Below are 21,156 nucleotides of genomic sequence, written 5' to 3'. Positions count from 1 at the left end.
CCACAGCAATCTTTCTAGGTTGGCCTTCCAAAGCACTGGATTACAAGTATGAGTCACTCCACCTGGCCTAAATGCTTATGTATTGTAATTTAGTATTTAGTATTTACTATCTTCCATCCACCAAACACTGTGTTGGGCATTGGGACTACAGAGATAAGACAGTGAAATAAAGGCTACAGTACAAACAGGTATGCACAAAATCTCATGGCATCTCACTTGAGGGGCAATAGGAGAAACTGGTAAGAAAAAAGATTAGAGGGAACTTCCTTTTAAAGATGTAGTATTTGACCTAAGTCTTAAAGGATAAACAGGAAATGAAACAAATGAAGAAAGGTAAGAAACAAGATAAAGTCACAGAAGCAAGAAAGCACAATCCATTTAGAAAATTGAAAAGGTTTAATGTAGGATATACGTAGGGCAAATGTTGAGGAATAAGGCTAAAGAGAGAAATATGGTTTACATAAAGGGTCTTTGTGTGGATGAATTTTATCTAGAAAGCCACTGGCAAAGGTTAAATATGGTAAGACACGAAAAATAGTAATCTAGGTTCAAAAAAAACCCAAGGTCCTATACTAAGACAGTGACCATGAAAACGAAGAATGGGACAAACATGAAAATGTTATGGAAACAAACACAGAGAATGAGAGAAAAGAAAACATTAAGAAGACAGGCAGGTTTCTAGTGTCATTACCTGAGTGGACACTGATGCTGTGACTGAAGAGATACAGGATACTAACTATGGTGATACCTCAAAGTAATGAATAACTCCCATCTTTCACGGATTAAGGAAAGGTTTTCAGGAGGAAGTGATACCTACCATGGGACATAAAAGATGAACAGAAATTAATCCAATGGGTGAGAGTCTGAATGTTGGCAGTGAAGGAGAAGTAATGAACAATGGCAACGATGAGGCTAGATAAGGAAGAAGGAGCAGATCAAAAGCGCTTTATAAGCCACAGTAAGGCTTTTGGGTTATAGCATTCCAGTATTGGAGAGCTTTGTTATGGTTATAAGGAAGAGAATGAAGGATCACATTTTTATTTCAGAAAAATGACTCTAACTGTGACATGAAAATAGACTCCAGGAAGAGATCAAAATTGAAGGGGGAAGAGGGAGGGAATATAAAAATAACCCAAGTAAAAGACAGCAGCAGTAACCTGAGTTAGAATGAATGGTGTTAGTGGGAACTTACATAACGGATAAGTGGACATATCTGGCGTCTAGCCAGACTGGGTATCTACAGGTTAAGAGTTAAAGCTAACATACACTTTTCTTTCTTTTAAAGAAACAGAGACAAGGTCTCTCTATGTTGCCCAGACTGGTGTCAAAGTGGACTCAAGCAATCCTCCAGCCGCAGCCTTCCAAAGCACTGGGATTATAGTGTGAGCCACCTCACCCTGCCCATATTTTCTTTTAATACAACCCCCTACCAACCCAGTCATTCACTTGTGTTTTTGTTTCTCCTTAAACAATTTACCAACTTACAAAAAGTACAGATCTTTTTAAAAATTAATGATAGTCAAAATGTTTTAATTGTAACAACAGCTCAAGAAAATTAAGAAACGCTTTAAGAAGAAAGCACATTTTGAGACAGACTTTGAAAGATTATCACCATCGAATCTCTAATGGATTAAGAAAAATAAGCAAAATCTGGCCAGATGCAGTGGCTCATGCCTGTAATCCCAGCACTTTGGGAGGATAAAGCCAAGAAGACTGCTTGAGCCCTGGAGTTCAATGACAAGCCTGGGCAACATAGTGAGACTCCATCTCTACAAAAAAATAAAAATAAATAAAATCTGTACTTAGAATGTTAAAGGTGACAACTAGAATTCTTACATGTGAGAGGATGGTAACGTCACTCATTAACAGAATACAGAAAAGGGGCAAGGCATGTGTGTGTAAAGACAGACTGAATGGGAAAGATAACAGTAAATAAAGGTTTTGTTTTTACTAAATACAGATTTGAACAGGCTGCATTAGAAGTTCCGGTGAGACATTTAAGTACTGATATCAACTAATCAGGTATATTATATTCAAGATTGAGACAGAAGTATCTGATAATCAAGAGAGAAAAGTGGGCTGGAGATGGTAATTTTTGTCAGCAGGATGTGCATGGTAATAGAAACTCTGAGAGTAGATAATACTCAAGAATACACAGAGTGAGAAATATGATGGCCTAGGACATATCCCTAAAAGTCATCTACATTTTATAGATTGGTAAATAAATAAATGATGCCCATAGAAAGAGATGGAGAAAATGCAGCCAGATAAGTTAAAATGGAAACTGAGTATCTTAAAAACTAAGAGAGTCTTTTTAAAAAAGTAGAAGTCAACAATATTCAATGCTGCCAAGTAAGTTAAAGACCCAAATGTTACAGCCATTTAGCATCAGGAAGATAATCTTAAAAACAATTTCAGTTAAGAAAGGGGGTCTGGAAGACAAGGCAGAAGAGGCTGTAAGGACAGGCAACTCTTTCAAGAAGCCTAGTTATGAAGAGGACACGCAGAATATAGGGACTAAAGGGATTTGTAATTGAGGGAGAAAGAATTTTTTTTTTTTTTTTTTTTTTCTTTTTTTGAGACAGAGTTTCGCTCTTGTTACCCAGGCTGGAGTGCAATGGCGCGATCTTGGCTCACCGCAACCTCCGCCTCCTGGGTTCAGGCAATTCTCCTGCCTCAGCCTCCCGAGTAGCTGGGACTACAGGCGTGCGCCACCATGCCCAGCTAATTTTTGTATTTTTAGTAGAGACGTGGTTTCACCATGTTGACCAGGATGGTCTCGATCTCTTGACCTCATGATCCACCCGCCTCGGCCTCCCAAAGTGCTGGGATTACAAGCGTGAGCCACCGCGCCCGGCCGAGGGAGAATTTTTTAATGGTCTTTCTTACATGTTTTCTGAAGGGAAGTAACAAATAGAGCACAAAGGAGGTATCAACAGAAGAAGTTCCTGATACAGTTGCAGATGGGATTTAAAGCATAAATGAAAGACAATCTTTCAATCGAGGAGAAAAGAATACATGTAAATAAGACATTAGAGGATATATGTATTTTCTACTCACATGGGTTTACATAAGTTCTTCTTGAAGAGAAAATTTATGTAAGTTTGAGTACATCTGCATATTGAAATTTTAACAATGGTGTCTTCTGTAAAATGGGATCATGGTCTATATTATTTTATTATTTTTGTCCTATTTTCCAAATTTTCTACAATAAGCACACAACTTTTAAAAAATGGCTTTGTCCTTTAAATAATAAAGAATAATTCATTAACAAAGAAAATTCAGAAAACAAAAGCAGAAAGGGAGAAACAATACCTATAACCCACTAATGAATTGCTTTCATAGGTTGAGAAAATACATAAATGGCAGTTACATTACTTCATTCTCTCAGACAAAGGAATGTTAATAGAAACACTGAATTAGAATAATCCAAAACTTTCAATTGATTCTTTAACTGATTCAGACACAGAGAAAAGGATGAATTCTGATATCCTCTTAGCTACCTAAGTCTCTCTTTTAAAAAAGAATTGTTAAGTCTCTGCTTAAAAAGGTAGAATTCAGATATTTGGGCCTATTAATTTAGAGCTAAATTTTGAATGCTGCCTTCCTTCCTGGTTATAATCATTTTTGCTAAGTATTAATTATAAATAACATCCATTAGTAACATTCACGCTCACTGGCAACCATTTTAAAAAAGATAAATTTTAAATGGAGGCTTACAGTTGTGGTAAATTTGGTCTAACAAAGGGATCATTTTCTGCTCCATTGACTGCTTTGTTTTTCCTTTGTTTTGGTTCAGAATTGGTAGAGGGTGCCTGAGAATTATTAGCTGTGGGAGGTTTGCGTTTGGCTAGAAGTTTCCTTTGCCTTTCAATATCTTCCCTTTGCTGATTCACCCATTCTTGTTGCCTGTGTAAAAATAAACAAATAAAACCAAATTAACCTTGTATGACTTTTCACAGTTAAAATGGGGAAAAATGCATAAAAAACATAAAAAATCAGGTAATATAAATTTTTAACCTTTTGGTTCCACTTTGATGAACCAACTTGTACTTATCCTTCAGGGTTCATTTGAAATGATTGTTTTTAAATGAGGTGTTCTCTAAACTCCTAGATTAGGGAAAGGTGTGTTGCCATATGTAATTTCATGGGAACTTCTATCTCCCCACCTCATCCTTTCTAACAAATATCATTCCTACAGATACTTCATCAGAAAGTGTCCGGTTAGAAAACATCACTCCCTAAGAACAGAGATCATGTCTATTTATACAGTATCCTGTTGTATCCCTAGTACCTAGTGACCAGCACTTACCTGTTGCTCAATAAATGTTTCTTGAATGAAATAAATGAGCTAAAACAAGCCCCCAAACCAATAAAGTATGGGGTACATGTTATACATGCATCACAATATTTGCTAACAAATGTACAAAATGCAAATATGAATTTAATATGAAAAGAGTTAATTTCTAAATTTACTTTTGTTAAAAAAAATGGGACTGGTGTTTTGAAATGAAACAAATAAACCTTAAGAAATTTATGAGAAAAATATAATTTTGATAATTTAAGGGAAAAAAGAAAATAGGAAGAAAAATTAGCATGGCTTTGAAAAATGGGCAAGTAACAAAAGTAAAATTAATGCTTCCCATTCAAGAATCTGAAACATTTTTGCAAATAGCTCCCCAATTCTAAAAACTAATAGGCACTATGTCTATTATTAAAATGTAGATTCAACATTTTAGCAGTTTGAGCAGAGCATTAAGTAGTTAAAAGTGAAGCTTTTAAAAACCAACTTATCATACAACACCTTAAGCTTATTCTAACAGTAACCATGTTCTCTTTCAGGTCACCTCACTATGCCAATAAAAAATTTAAAAATCCTACATGGTTATGATACTTAGGTTTAGAGCAAGTCAAATATTTCACACCCTACTCTCCTCAACCACTCAGATGAGAACTATAGGGCTCCTACTTGGCCAATGCAGAATTGACCTTATACACATCCCCTTCCCTATGATTCTAGTAAGGAAGTAGCAGAGTATGATAGGAGTAAAAAAACGTCAAGAAGAACCTAGGTAGAAGATTAAAACAGTAGAGAAAAATCTCAAGAATGGCAAAGTGAGAGCAAGACTTTAATCCAGTTTTCATTTAGAAGCAGGAATAAATTTCAATTTTTAATAAGTAAATCTTAAGGCTATTTTAGGGCACAATCAAGATGGTATAAATGCAAATAAGCAGTAATACTACTAATGATTAAAATATTAATGGAAAGTAAAGAATTACTGGAATAGGTATTAACAGCTGATTATTCAGGGATGACTAGAGGTTAATATTATTATCTTTTATTTAATTATTTATCTCATCTTCTAACCACTTTGCGTTCTATAACTGATTATAAACAGCTTGATATACACATAGTAGGTCCTCAATAAATGCTTATTAGTGACAGTCAGGACATACAAGTAATTATTTTCTTTTTTGACAGTTATTTTTTTAGACAGTCTCGCTCTATTGCCCAGGCTGGAGTGCAGTGGCATAATCTCAGCTCACTGCAACCTCCCAGGTTCAAGCAATTCTCATGGCTCAGCTTCCTGAGTAGCTGGGATTACAGGCGCACACCACCAAGCCTGGCTAATTTTTGTATTTTCAGTAGAAACGGGATTTTGCCATGTTTGCCAGGCTGGTATCAAAATCTTGACCTCAGGTGATCCGCCCACCTCGGCCTCCCAAAGTGCTAGGATTACAGGCATGAGCCACCGCGCCTGCCATCTTTTTTGACAGTTAAGTGGTGAAATTGGAACCACTGGTAGAATTTATATTTTAGAACATTCATATTAATTCTATAACCCTCTCTTTTATTCATTGCAGGACAATTACAGGTCTAGGTTTAGTAGCAGAGCCTTTTGCTCATAAAACACTGAAAAATTATCTTCTCCTGCTTTCCACTTTACTGTTGATATGTTAGTTCATGCCTTAATCACTTTTCATCTGGATACCACTCTGTCTTAACTGCCAATAACATTTATCCTCTTTCTAGTAATACATTCACATTACCATCAGTTATTATTCTACAACTATCACTGTAGATATCATTCCAATCACGTACACTATAGGTAAACCTTTAACAAGTCCCATTATCAGAATTAAAACCCAAACTCCCTAATAACACAGGGACATTATCCTTTGTTTCACTGTGGTATAACTTGCACAGCTATGTTGAACAAAAGTTGAATAAATCTGCTGAGAGAGAAGCCCATTCTGCGGCAACTCCTAGGAACCAGTGCTTGAACAGCAATGTTGGTGTGATACCATGTGAAAGCAAGCTCTGCCTCTATTTCAAGTAACTCGATACTCTGGAAAAGCTGATGTTCATGCTGGCATTACTCTGATTTCCAGGTTTAAAGAAATTTTCCACCTCCCACCCCCCAAAAAGGAGTAGCATATTTACCACTACTTAACACATAAACAGCCAATCAATCCTTATCTACCACCATCTGAACTCATGAAGAGAATATGGTAACTATAATTTTTGTTTTAAAGTTTGATCAGAAATGCACCAGAAAACCAAATACCACATATTCTAATGTATAAGTGGGAGCTAAACATTGGAGACACATGGGACACAAAGATGAGAATGACAGAAACTGGGGACTACAAAGATGAAGGAGGCAGAGATGGGACAAGGAATGAAAAACTATTGGGTACTATGCTCACTACCTGAGTAATGGGTTCAATCGTACCCCAAACCTCAGTATCATGCAATATACCCCTGTAACAACCTGCACGTGTCCCCTGAATCTAATATAAAAGTTGAAATTAAAATAAATAATAAATAGAGTTTACCTCAGAAATGCTAAAGTCACATGTTTGGTTTAACTGATATGAGTTACTATATCTAAGGAAAAAGAGAAGCTTTTTTTTCCTTAGGCATAGAAAGCAGGCAAGTACTGAATATTATAAGGAGAGAGGAATTGGAAAAAAACACAACTCTTCCACTGAAAATTAAATTTTCAACAATTTTTCTCCCAAAATATAATCTGTAAAGCTAAAGGTTCAGTTCATACTTTGGAAAGTCAGAGTTAAAATAACATATTATACTCTATGACGAGTACTAATTAACCAAGAAATCTACTGTAATAGATTTAAAGCAAATCTATAATAAAGCAAACACTGTAATATTCTTGGTTTCATATCCCTTTCAAATGTACTAAATTCTGTAATTTCAGCGTAGTGAGGAATTGTAGAACATAATTACAAATCTATAATCTTTTAAAGTAATGAAAACCCAAATGAATACGAAAAACTTTTAAATGTTAAGAATGACTAACTTCACAAGATTCTGAAATGCAAAGCCATCTGTCCACTGTTCAGTAAATGAAGCGCCATGTCTAACTGTTGTAAAGTGCCCAAGGCGTAATCGATCTTGCATACTCTTCTCTCTGCTTGACAGTTTTTCTTGGGTACTCTGAAAAAAAGGAGAAAAAAAAATGATCACTCAGTTTTATTCATTAATTTTATAAAAGCATATAAAGCACAAGGGGCTAATGAAGGGGAAGGGAAAATTTACTCAACTTTTAACCTACCTTTTCAATAAGAAGTTTCTTGCTCATTGATATGCATTTATTTAATCGTTCTTTATATTTTTCAAGTAATTTTTGTTGTTCATCTATTTGCCGTCTGAGATCACAGTTAGCCTATGACATAAGTAGAAAATGCAAAAGGTCTAGACTGGGGAATATGAAAAGCTTAGAAATATTTTTAATGTTCTGAATAAATTATATACAAATAGGATTAATAATATTAAATATCTGAGTATGAAACAAGAAAAAAAAAAGCCTATTTAACCATGAGATAATACTGCTAAATGTTATTTAAGCATGCACTGAAAAGTACATACAGGGAAATTTGTATACATATCCGTACATTCAAATTCACACTCTAAGGTTAACTTTGGCTAAGTTAAGTAAGTTACACGAACCTTAGTTCAGCTTTCTTATTTCTAAATAGAGGCAATACAATCTACCTCACTTTGTTAAAAATAACTAAAATATGGTATGTGAAGTGTCTATCACTTAAAAATAAACGTGAGTTTTCCTCTATCTCTTATAACTAACAAAATACTTTCTCCATTGAATTTATAGATAACATACACAAGTTGCCTACCCAACAACTGTCCTTACCATTCTTCCTTAGCAACAGGATACTAATTCTATTCACTTTGTAGGTAGTTACATGCTCAGGAAGAGGCCTCTAACATCAATAGATGAATCTGATTAATACAGTGGCAAGAGAATAACCTATAGGGCTTGTTACAACAGATTACTGGGAACCATTCCCAGAGCTTCTGAGTCAGGTCTCAGGAAGGAACTGAAAATTTCCACTTCTAATAAGTTTTCCATTAATACTGATGCTTCTGATCTGAGGATCACACTTTGATAATCACAAAACTAGGCCAACCATGGTAGAATCCAACAGACAAGGGCATACTATCTTGAAAGTACTGAGAGAAAATAATTGCCAACCTAAGATTAGATACCCAATAAAATTGTTTTTCAAGGAAGAGCATACAGAATATAGCACCAACAGACCCTCAGCAATTCAAACAAAATCTCAACCATGTGTGTATATGATATGTATGCAACTTGAAACCTGATTCTAGAATTTCTCTAAGACTGCAAAGGGCCAAAAATAGCCAAAATGAACAAGTGGCTATCTGTTTAACCATATATCATGACTTAATATAATGCTACACAATTATGATTACTGAAGTCCCTTCTTCCTTAATAATGGAAATTCAATGTTTTATCCTGGATTGCTATCAACCTAGCCAAAAGCCTACATTTCCCAGCTCTCCCTGCAGCCACGGATGGTTAATGAGATGCAAGCAGAAGTTGTTTAATGAGATATACAAGAAGGCTGCACACAGAATTGTGCTTTTTGTTCTCTACTCCCTCCCCCTCCCCCGTTATCTGCTCAGAATGCAGATATCATAATTGTGACCCTAACAGATATATTGAATCTTGATGTGACCTTTGAGATATAGGCCATGAACTAACAATGACAAGGTACCATATGATACTGAGGAGTAATAATATCTGAGCTGCCTACATCTGTTCTTCTCTTGAAAAATAAGCTTCTATCTCATTTAAAGTACTGCTATGTTCTCTGTTACTAACAGCCAAAGGCAACTGCTACATGATAAAAAGATGCTGCAGTACTTGTGTAGAGACACACAAATAAAACAAGGAAACATGATTCAGAACACAGAAATAGATCTACTTGTATACTGGAAACAAGATTTTATGAAATAGAGCTGGTGGTATAAGAATAAGCTTTTAATTAAACAGTTTAGGGATGAACAACTGGTTATCCATATAGAAAGAAACTGAAATAAAACCCTACACATCCTGCCATACCAAAAATCAATTTCAGTAGGATTAATAATTTATACTGAAACATCAGCTGGGCACGGTGGTTCATGCTGGTATTCCCAGCACTTTGGGAGGCTGAGGTGGGAGGATCACTTGAGGCCAGGAGTTCAACGTCAGCCTGCAGACTCCCGGCTCTACAAAAAAATTTTAAAAATCAGCCCAGAGTGATGACACGGGCCTATAGTCCTAGCTACTCAGGAACCTCAGGTGGAAAATATTGTTTAAGCCCAGGAGTTTGAGGCTACAGTGAGCTATGATTCCCCCCACTGTGCTCTAGCCTGGGTGACAGAGTAAGACCCTGTCTCTTAGGGGGATAGAAGTGACCAGACCAAAAATCTCTGAGCAATGTCTGGTATTATACAGTAAAATGGAAGATATGTATGCCCTGTACTCTGGTCATGTCTTTCCTAAACACATACCATAGAAAAATTTTTTCATATTTGCCCTAGAAGACACGTACAAATAATGTTCTTAGAATTGTTTATATTAGAAAAAATAAAAATAAAACGTCAACTAAAAGAAAAGATACAGAAATTATGGCATGCTCATATTAACACCTTACAATATTGCAGTGAAATGAACAAATTACAGTTATACTCATCAAAGTGGACAACTCTCTGATATATAATGTTCACTGAAAACAAGCTGGGCAAAAGGGTCCATATAGGAAAATTTCACTTAAAGTTCAAAAACCAACTGAAATAACATATTGTTAAGAATGTAAGCACATATTTAATACAACCATAAAGAAACACCAAGGCACAAAATAGTGGTTAAATGGTAAATGGGTGTGAGAGAGTAAATATGACAGGATCAGGAAAAAGACACCCTGGATGTTTCAAAGGTACTGCCAAATACAGTAGGATCACAGGTGTTGGTTTTATTGCATTTCTATGCCAGTAGTTCTCAATGCTGGCTTAAATTAGAATCATCTGGAGAGCCTTTAAAACTACCAATGTCCAAGACCTACATCATGCCATCAACTTGATCAGAACCCCTCAGGGTAGATAGAGTTCAGGCATTAGTACTTTCACCCTTCTCATCTAGTCTAAGGAGAAGCAAGGGGTATGAACTGCTGCTTCAAAAACCTTATATTGTAAGTATACTTCTAGATGTATTTTTAAACAGTTTCCATTAAAAATGCTACAGAACTGCAGCAGTTACTTCATTCTATATGGTATAAGATGCTAGGCATATAATAAAATCAATAAGCTTTAAAGCTAACATGAAATGGCTATTTGTGTTAGGTTAATTGGTCCTATGTTATTAACTTCCAGTTTGCCAACAGTTTCTCAATTCCCAATTTATTAAAGATCTAATAAAATATTTCACATTAAAACCGGCATTTTCAATCATGTACTCAAACTAACAGAAAAAGCTTATTGTATTCTAGCTACAGAAATTTTATTTTATTTTATTGATTGATTGATTGAGACAGAGTCTGGCCCTGTCACCAGGCTGGAGTGAAGTTGTACAATCTCAGCTCACTGCAACCTCTGCCTCCTGGGTTCAAGCAGTTCTACTGCCTCAGTCTCCTGAGTAGTTGGGACTACAGACGCACGCCACTACGCTCAGCTAATTTTTGTATTTTTAGTAGAGACGGAGGGGGGGTTTCCACCATGTTGGCCAGATCTCTTGACCTCATGATCCACCAGCCTCGGCCTCCCAAAGGGCCGGGATTACAGGCGTGACCCACCACACCCAGCCTAGCTACGGAATTTTTTTACAATGCTAAGTATTTTCTGAATACTTTGTTGCCAAATAATTTATTCAATTTTTTCCCCTCTACGACTCATCACTTACCCTGAGCAAATCATCTATACGTCCTTCCTTCTTTTCCAGGTCCTGGATTTTATTACTTTCTAATGCTGCTAATTTCAGCATTGTGAGATCAGTCTAAACGAAAAGAAGCTATTTTATTATCTCTATTATATATGCTGTTTCAAGCAAACATAAAACTAGATTTTACTCCAAATTCAAAAGGCAAAAAAATATATATATTTGTGTGTATACGTAAAGTGTATCTCAAAAAATTTTAGTGCAGTTTTAATAAGTTCAAGTGTACAAATGCTACAGACTTACCAAGAAACATCTAAAGAAGATCAATTACTCAGAACATTGACATTCCTCATTACAATTCAATACATCCACTGCTTGCTTCTATACATTCCCCTAGTTGATTTTTTTGAATTTTACAAAATCTTTTTTAAATTGGTAAGTAAAAATTGTATCTATTTATGGTATACAACATCATGTTTTGATATATGTATACATCACAGAACGGCTAAATCAAGTTATTTAACATATATCATTTTTTGTGGTGTGAATACTTAAAATCCACTCTTGTAGCAATTTTCATGTACACAAAATACTGTTCTTAACTGTAGCCCCTATGGTGTATAATAGATCCCTTGAACTTACTCTAACTAAAATTTTATGTACTTTGACGGACATCTCATGCAGCAAAACCTTTCATGATCAACTCAGTGGCTGAAAGGAATGTACTTGTAATCCTAGCCTCAGGATCATCTAAAGAAAGAGGTTTTGATACATACACAACCGTTAGGACATGACCTAACAAATAAAGTCTAATGGAAATCAACTGCAAGTTGAGGTTGTTGAAGAGTAAGATCTACTCTCCCAAACCCCAGTGTGAGAAAGTGCCATTCAGAAACTGTCACATGTAAAAAAATTATAATGAAAAACTTAGTAATCAAAATTCATCAAACTATAAAAGTATAAAACATATACAAATAATTCAAATAATTTTTATATAATTTGTCACATATATGTATATACATAAACATAGTCAAATGAGAAGCTTGATGTCCACTTATAACAAATACTGCACCTTCACAAAATATCAATTACATATACTTGGATATTAAGTTCTAAAAGAATCAGTAAAAGTAACATGTTACAGTCATTTTAAAAGCTCATAGTAAATTGTATACTTCAGTTTCTCACTCCCTCCTACAAATTCTGTTGTTTTTGTTTAGTAAGTTATCTTTCTTGATATGTAATTCTGCTTTATGACTTCACATAAAACAAACAACAGACACCTTGTTAGTAAGTTAGTCAATGGTTTCTTAGAAGCCATAGAAAAATCATTTTAATTATCATTTACCTGAATAATTTTAAAGGATAACTGCTTTGGTTGTATAATAGGGTGGTCCCCAAATGCTAATGCAGTAGGAGAAGGGCTATTCGGTCGAACCTAAAAAAATTATTAACATTTTTACATTAGCAAGAAAAAAAAAGTAGGTTTCTAATTAGCAACAGTTAGTTAACATCTCTGAAGAAGTTTCTATAAGAATAACACCTGAATTGAAACATAATTGACTTTTAAAACCTTTTAATCACCATTTATTCAACAAGCTTTCATTAAGTACCTCCTACATAAGCCCCACTGAGAAATACAACAATATATTCCCTGCCCTCATGGAGCTTACATCTAGTGTCATAAAAGAAATCTTAACGTTTTCATATTGTTTAAAAAAAAAAATACAGCCAAATAAATTATTCTGAAAAATATTAAAAATTGATTGATAGTTCAAAAAAATAAATGTAGTACTAGGGACAATAATACATGCCCGTATGTAGTTTAATATCAATTTATTCATGAATTTCTTGGTTTATCTGGTCACTAGTTCAAAAAAAACCTCACTGAAAGCAGATTATAATATTTTATCAATGCTATCACTATAACTCTTAAAGTTACTGTTGAATCTTACGCCTTACTTTATACATGGCAATGTGACATCCTGCAAGGTACAAAATGAGTAAGACACAACCAAGTACATCTAAAGACAAGGATAAGAAGGGGACACAAGAAATAAAATAAGGTGCTTGAATAGATAAGTGAAACTCTGACTTTTAAAAATCTTTAATTCATCTTTACATTACTGAATACCAATACTAATTTTTTAGTTAGATACTGAACTTTCAAACAATGAAAGTAAATTAAAAAACGAAATGCAATATGCAAAACAATGCATATAAAAGAGCTATATCTAAAATGTTAGGAAGAAACCAAAAAGTTTAAGATAATTTTAAATCCAAGATTCTTTTCCTGTGCTGAACTACATACCCTGTGCCTTTTATTACCAGAAAGAAATTATGCTATCATTTTAGGGGTTAAGAAATTCAATTTTAATAAAGTTACAAATTAGGAATCAACAACTGAATACAGACTAATACAACAGTACTCATGTTAGTCCCACAGACTCAAAAGGTATTCTCTTACAGAAACAATGCTTCTTGGATATAATTAATTCAGAAAATCTTTAAGAGGCTCACTTTCAGAAATAAAATTCCAATAGCATCAGATCATTTAAAAGGATTTAACTCATGCCACAGAAATAATGTATTAAAAGATAAACACTAATTTATATAGAAGTTCTCAATAAAACAAATTATAAAACTTATTCAATGTATATAACTTCCAAAAGACTATGCATTAAAAACTTGAAAGATGACTTACAGAGGAGGAAGGAGTGGAATGTGAATGTGAATTCTGAGGAGAACGGATTGCAGGAGGTATGCCTCTTACTGGACTTGAGCCATTTCCACCCTGGTACTGAGAAAAAGAAAAAGGAAACATTACTATTTACTAAAGCAGGCTCAGATAGTTGTTATTTTAGACATGACATTAAGAATTAATCTAAATATACATAATTTTAACATAAGTAGTCATTTAAATGGGTCCAGAACAAAAAAAACTAAGGTCAGCTACAGCCAGGTCCTAAAAGACCTAAAAGACTGAGAGACTACTGATCACAAGAACATAACAAAACTGTTTTATAAAGATCCTTATTACTCTATATTCTGACTATAATCTGTTATTTTGGTTGACTCAAAGACAAATAAATTCCTCGAAAACAATAAACACATTTTGTTTTCCCCCAAAATCTTACCACAGATACCCTACAAATGTTTATTGACCCATACAGTCCCTAGTCCCAAGAAATTAAAAAATGTTTACACATAGACGTTAGGGAACATAATCAACTATTTAAAACAGAATATTGTTCTCAAGACATCCAAGTGTTCATGGCATTATATAAAAAGAATTGCAACAGGTCCCTTCCCTCTAACAGCACAAAATCTTTAAAAAATCAACTCCTTTGTACAAAGTGCATGACTTAGCTGCATATGAAGAGAAGCCAGCTGATCTGTTCCATAAACTACCTTTTCTCCTATTTCTTGTTTCCATATGAAGGATTGGAAAATAAAATAACTTGCTACTACCAACTTCGTCTGGGGGTGTAGATTATTGTCCACTTCATTATTTCTTGTTTAATTACTTTACTTACATGAACAGCACAGATAGGGACTTTCTAGCATATTCATTAAACAACTTCCTGCAAGGGATTTTGCCTTATTTTATCAATAGAGCCTAGCATTAAATTCAGCACATAGTAGGCATTCAAGAGACATTTGTTTATTTGAATTGATCTTACCTTTGGCAAAGGTTCTTAATTAATGATACCAGCAAGTGACTGACCTCAACCAAAGAACAATAGGTATATCTCAGGGTCAGCAACTGCTTTACCGTAGATTTTACAAACCCAAAAAAAGAACGCAGTGGTGGATTAAAAAAAAAATTTTTTTTTTAATTCAGCCCTTCCCTTAATCAGCCAATTCTGCTCTTACTCTCAAGTAAATATAAATATTTTTCAGTTGAGTAGATCATGTTTGTTGTTTTAATAATTACATTTAGAAATGTTTAAATTTAAAACTGGTAACCAAAAGTGTTTCTATACAGGAGCAAGGCAACATTCCAGATTGTGTAAGAATCTAAATGTATTGTTTTCACATACTCTTAGATTCAAGCCTCTGTTAAACATTTAATCTCCATCGACAGGGCTCAAATGTTGCTGTGATGTGATGAACTCTGTACTGACAGTAGAAAAATTCTGAATTAGAGAGCCAGTAAACTTCAAGTTCTATTCTTTACTCTTTAATTTAGCATTTGCCTTAAATGGGTTAACCCATTTATGCCTAGTGTTCCATTATTGCTCAAGGTCACTGTCAAGGTCTGATAGCAAAAAAAAAAATTCAAAAAATTGCAATGTAGGCTAATTTACATTTCTAGTCTTCAGTTTCATCATCTGTAAACTGAAACACTAATCCCTATTTTGCCTATCATACAGGTTATTATAAACAAATGTGAGAACTGGAGATAATCCTCAATGAACTTACTTCAAAATAGTCGCTAATTTTGTGGCCACGTCCCCCAATACTTTTTCCTAAAATATAAGAAGCACATGATGTTAGTAGGGTAGTGATGGGCATCAAAAAAATATTCAGAGTCCGCAGGACATCAGCTACCAATTTCACAAATATGAAAATCAAATGACATTCCAATAGAGACATGCCGATTTTCAAAAGTTCCAGTTATTGGAGAGTCATATAAATAAATGATGTAATTGATCTCCTGTTTTAAAATTATATTATTAATACTGCTTAATAACTATGAATTTCAGAAAAGCAAATCAGTAAATAAGAAAATTGGCGACTGCATCACTGACAAACTAGCTTTTATCTGTAAACAATAATAAAACAGCTTGTTATACAAACTCTAACATGATTCCTGTCAAACTGACAGTAATATGCTTCAATAGGAACACTATTTTGTAAAATGTAATTTAATTTTCTAAAAAGCATTCCCAAATTAGTTTTTTAAAAACTAGATTTTAAATACTGCTCATATATGACCATACTGACAAAGTAAACCAGCTCATTAGAGATCACACTATTTTTTAATTAAATATTTTGCTCTAAAATGGACTCTTCATCAGTCCTATAAGTTTTAAATTAAGAACTTGCTAAGATATATGATGTTTAGAGATGTTTTCTTGGGGGAGAGGTAGCCATCCTTGGCTGGAACTATATAGAATATACTATTTCTTCATGTTACAACTAGTGACATCACAAAGTCAAAAGCTTTGCTTAATATAAACATACATATATTTATCAATTCATTGCTGACTTATTCCATGCATTCATTTATTTATTCAACAAATATTTCTTAAGTGGTTACTATGTGCCAGGCATTACTGAGGTAAACAAACAATATTCTTAGAAGTTCAACAACTTTAAATTCCTTTTTGGAACTATATGGGGAGAGAATTTTTAAAAACTAAACAAGTATTCAGGACTACCAATGCTACCTAGAAATTCTGAACATTAGTTTTGCACAGATTTATTTAGAGGCCAGAGATGATTGTAAAGGTCTTATACTAAAGGGATTTCCCCTCTACCTAGAATAATTTCTCTGTAGATTGTAAACAGGTGCCATCTTTTAATGAAGACAGATGGTTTTGGTTGCCTACTCCAGAAGCTATTTCCCCAATTCTTTTTCCTTAATTGAATTAAAATTTTGTTCTGTTAACACCCTTCGCCCTAGGTAGCACATGTAACTTCAGAGGAAGCTGACTCCTATACAACTTCCACTCCCAGGTCCCGTTGTCTCCTTATCAAAAATCCAATTTTGTTCAGGTATTATCCCTTCTCCATACAGGCTGTATGTTTAAGAAGTTAACTCCCTTTCCAGTTTCAAAGGTAGGCCTGATTTTTTTTCTTTTTTCAAATTTCTGACACTATCCACCTAAAGGATGGCCTGATTTTTTTTAAGGCAATAGTACCTATGTTGGTCATAACTAGTTTTGGAATGGACACAATGGCCAATCTGGTTCATAAGATCAGTGGCTCCCCACCTTTTCGGCACGAGGGACCAGTTTCATGTAAGACAATTTATCTACAGACTGTGGAAGGTTGGGGAGATGGTTTTGGGATGAAACTGTTCCACCTCAGATCTTCAGGCATTAGATTCTCATAAAGGAGTGCATAACCTGGATCCCTTGCATGTGCAGTTCACAATAGGGTTCACACTCCAATGAGAATCTAATGCTGCTGCTGATCTAATAGGAGGCAGAACTCAGGTGGTAATGCTCACTGGCCCACTGCTCACCTCCTGCTGTATAACCCAGTTCCTAACAGGCCAAGGACTGGCAGCCCAGGATGTTGGGGAGCCCTGCATAAGATGAGAGGAGAGGTCTGCTTTGGACTTGAAGTCAAGTTTACTCCAAAGGAAGGGGAGAAAAACACTGAAAGCAAGACTCTCTAAAGTGAATATAAGTGAGGAAGGTGAAACGAGCAAAACCAATTTAGGCAACCATTCTAAAAACAAAGATAATCAGACAACTCTATAGATGGCAGACTGCAAAGAAAAAAACATGGTGCAACCAACCCAGAAGACTCATCTTATGTGGGGGCTTGTTTCTGAGTTTTTAGAACAGTTGAAACTATCAGAATTCTGTCTTTACAATAAATAAAGCTTCAAGTCCACTAACTACAACTTGAAGCTACACTTCAAGTTGGGGAGCTACACTAAGACCAAAAAGGAGCTCAGTGTAAACTGAGATACAAAATACAATACACCTAAGAAAAGGCCCTAAAATGACTTACCCTTTCCTTCCACAAAGACATTTGTTATAAATACATTCCTTGCTTCCAGTGCCCTATATAAACCAGTACGTCATGGGTTCACAGCCATAGATCTTATGGCTAAAGATTGGCTCCAACACACATAACATGTATAAAGTCATCATTCTACATGATTTAAGAGCCCAATTTATTATATTTAATTTTGAGTGCTTAAACTAAATGACAGTACTATTTTGTTATTCATTATAAGAGATTTAGTCTAATTAAAATAAATTTCTTAGCTCATATCACAAAAGGCAGGTATGTAAGAAAGGATGAAGAACAGGCATGGGAAAAAAAAAGATAATGCTTTAACTAGAGTCTCTCATAATTATTTTTATAGCTTTTTTTTAATGAAAGAGGGAAGTAAGTTTGAACAGTTCTGTTAAAGTGAGATCAAAGTTTTTTAATTCACAAACAAGCCATTTCAATACAATACACACAAAAAATGAAAAATGAAAAGTCATTAAGTTAATGCTTGCCAGATTTGGATATAATACTTGTCTTTCTAGGACCCAAATGGAAACAATAAAGGCAATGCTGAAAAGCCTAAAAGCAGTAATTATACACTAACTACCTGTATATACACCAAGATTTACAACTTATTATTATTTTACAATTAGAATACCAATTGGTTAAAAATGAAACAATTAATTGTGTCTACAAGATTCTAAAGGAAGATATTGTGGGCTTACCCTGACTACTTTCATTCTGGTTTTCTGCTTTTCTCTTTCTTCCCCTGGATGATTCCAATTGTTTCTTCTCTGGTGTCTACAGAAAACAAGGTAACAGATTTTTAAATGACAATTTTAATGTACCAAATTGTCACAGTTAATATAAAACCATGTTTCAAGACCAAAAATAGTGTTCAGTAGTGCTTAAGCGATGTTAATATATTATTTACACACAATTTATTTAAAAGATAAAACTTCCTTTTGTGTAAATGTTAAAATTCCAAGTAGAGAAGACCTCATACATATTATCTGATATTCACATTTACAGAATATGACATGAAGTAGATGAAAAATCCTAGAGTAATTAGCCTTTACAAGATGCCCCTCAAATGCTTAACTGGATGGGGGCGGGAGGGATCATGTTAGTTTTTCCTATTAGCTTCCCACTACTCAAGCATACTTAATGCATAAAAGTAAAGTTGGATGAGAAAAAGGGGCAGAACACAAGCCCTGATACATGTAATCCCTACTAAAAACCATTCACTTAAATGCCGGTAATTACTATCCAAAAAGTATAGCCAATTCATGGATTATGCCCTACATAACAGATCAGCAAACCATGGCCCATGGGCCTAATCAGTTTGGTCACCCGTTTTGTATGATCGAACCACAGTTTTTACACTTTTAAATGTCTGAAATTTTAAAAAATCAAAACAAAAAGAACATTTTGTGGTGTGAGAATTCTAAGAAATTCAAGTTCCAGTATTCCTAATAAAATTTTACTGGAACACAGCCACATTCTTTCATTTAGGTATTGTCTATAGCTGCTTTCACATTACAACGGCAGAGAAGAGTAGCTGCATCAGAGTTGGAATGGCCCATAAAGACGCAAATAAAGCCTTTTACAAAAACGTTCACAGATTCCCTGCTCTAGATAGTGGCTGTGGTTCCAAATGGTATGTGTGTTCCTGTAACATATAAACAAGTATTTTCATAACACAAGTAATTTTTCTGGAGTTTGACAACCTTTAATGCTTAATCAAAAATTACAACCAAGAGCAAAAGCACAAGGTAATGGCACCAGGACTTCAAATTCTAGAAATTTGGAAAGCACCTCTGGTGCCAGAAAAATTCCTGAATTTCACAGGAGCTCCATGAAAATTTGACTGAATGAATCTTACTAAACAACTTAAATCTCTTAAAGCATCATGGTCCCCCAACAAAGAAGGGATTTAATCCATAGTTTTATGTCTCTGAGTGGGCCTATGATTAAATATATGAATAAAAAATACACAGCCTAATTCTTATTGAACACATATTGTTTCTCTAAGTACCATCTTGGGTATTCTCCCACCCCCAATTTTGCCAACAAGATAACAGATTCAGAGAAGTTGGACTGATTGTTAATAGCCTCTGAATTCTTTAAAAACAGATATCTTCACCCTCTCTCACCATCTTACCCCACTGCTAGCATACAGTTATTACTTGATAAATATATGAATAAATATTAAATAACTACTCAAGGTAGCACTATCAGTATGGCAGAGCCAGGATTCAAATCAAATTCAGTTCTTAACAATTCTAAGATCTAAATGCTCTTTTTCTATTGTACCCTAAATCAAGAACTAACTAAATGAATCTACTATACAAAAATATTTCAAAATTTTAGTGTTTATAAATAAAACTCAATATGCCCAATAAAATGCCTGTATGTTTTCACTTCACAAACCAGAGGTCTTAAGAAATCCACCCTAACTGGCCATCTACTCAGTAGGTAGACTGATATACCAGCAATTTTGGGTAGGTAGTTCACTACTTTCGTTTCATTGTCAAAATTACCAAACACAAAAAATAATCTTCTGTTTTCCTAGAAATAAAAATATCACATTAAAAATTCTAAGTTAACATTTTAATAAAGAACCCTAAATCAGCCAGGCATGGTGATTCACTCCTATAATCCCAGCACTTTGGGAGGCTGAGGCAGGCAGATCACGTGAGTTCAGGAGTTCAATAACAGCCTGGCCAACACGGCAAAACCCCGTCTCTACTAAAAATATAAACATTAGCCAGGCTTGGTGGCGCGTGCCTGTAGTCCCAGCTACTTGGGAGGCTGAGGCGCAAGAATTGCTTGAACCCAGGAGGCAGAGTTGCAGTGAGCCAAGATCATGCCATTGCACTCCAGTTTGGATGACAGATCAAGACTCTATCTCAAAAACAAAAGAACCCTAAATCTACGTTAAAATAAAAGACTCCCAAATAATAATTTACTCATATCCTTCCTAACTTATGTAAAAAAATAAAGTCAGAAAAATATAATCTTTCAGAATACTTTCGTGTTATACTAATTTTTTAAGCACGGCAGGATCCTATTCAAATTCCATCTTAAATCTTGACTAGCTGCTTTTGAACCAGCAAAAACAGGGGGAAAAACCCATATAAAATGTTATAATTCTGAAACAGTTATACTGCAAACAGCATTTTCTAGCAAGAAAACAAAATAAAATGTAATGTTCAAAATGGTTCTGTACCATTTTCCAAAGTATATTCCAAGGAACTAGTGTTCA

The 21,156-nt window shown here is 34.6% G+C and overlaps 1 protein-coding gene across 4 annotated transcripts in view; it reads right to left on the bottom strand.

Annotated features, from left to right (window-relative positions):
* The window catches only part of TLK1 (tousled like kinase 1), a 161,161-nt gene that overhangs the window by 50,494 nt on the left and 89,511 nt on the right, over positions 1 to 21,156 (bottom strand). For 2 of the 4 annotated variants that reach the window (XM_032293005.1, XM_032293004.1), the window contains 7 exons: positions 18,614 to 18,689; positions 13,912 to 14,007; positions 12,556 to 12,645; positions 11,232 to 11,324; positions 7,581 to 7,691; positions 7,326 to 7,462; positions 3,721 to 3,909 (listed from right to left, as the gene is read on the bottom strand). In XM_032293005.1, the coding sequence (XP_032148896.1) occupies positions 3,721 to 3,909; positions 7,326 to 7,462; positions 7,581 to 7,691; positions 11,232 to 11,324; positions 12,556 to 12,645; positions 13,912 to 14,007; positions 18,614 to 18,628 (731 nt within the window). In that variant the 5' untranslated portion in view covers positions 18,629 to 18,689. Of the gene's footprint in view, positions 1 to 3,720; positions 3,910 to 7,325; positions 7,463 to 7,580; positions 7,692 to 11,231; positions 11,325 to 12,555; positions 12,646 to 13,911; positions 14,008 to 15,632; positions 15,680 to 18,613; positions 18,690 to 21,156 lie in introns of all 4 variants that reach the window. The other 2 variants (XM_032293002.1, XM_032293003.1) reach the window with 2 other exon arrangements.

This window comes from Sapajus apella, unplaced genomic scaffold (genome assembly GCF_009761245.1).
Source record: "Sapajus apella isolate SASKATOON/1434 unplaced genomic scaffold, GSC_monkey_1.0 scaffold28, whole genome shotgun sequence".
NCBI classification, from domain to species: Eukaryota; Metazoa; Chordata; class Mammalia; order Primates; family Cebidae; genus Sapajus; species Sapajus apella.
The sequence above is the reverse complement of the archived record's forward strand: the minus strand, read 5'-3'. Positions and strand labels throughout refer to the sequence as shown.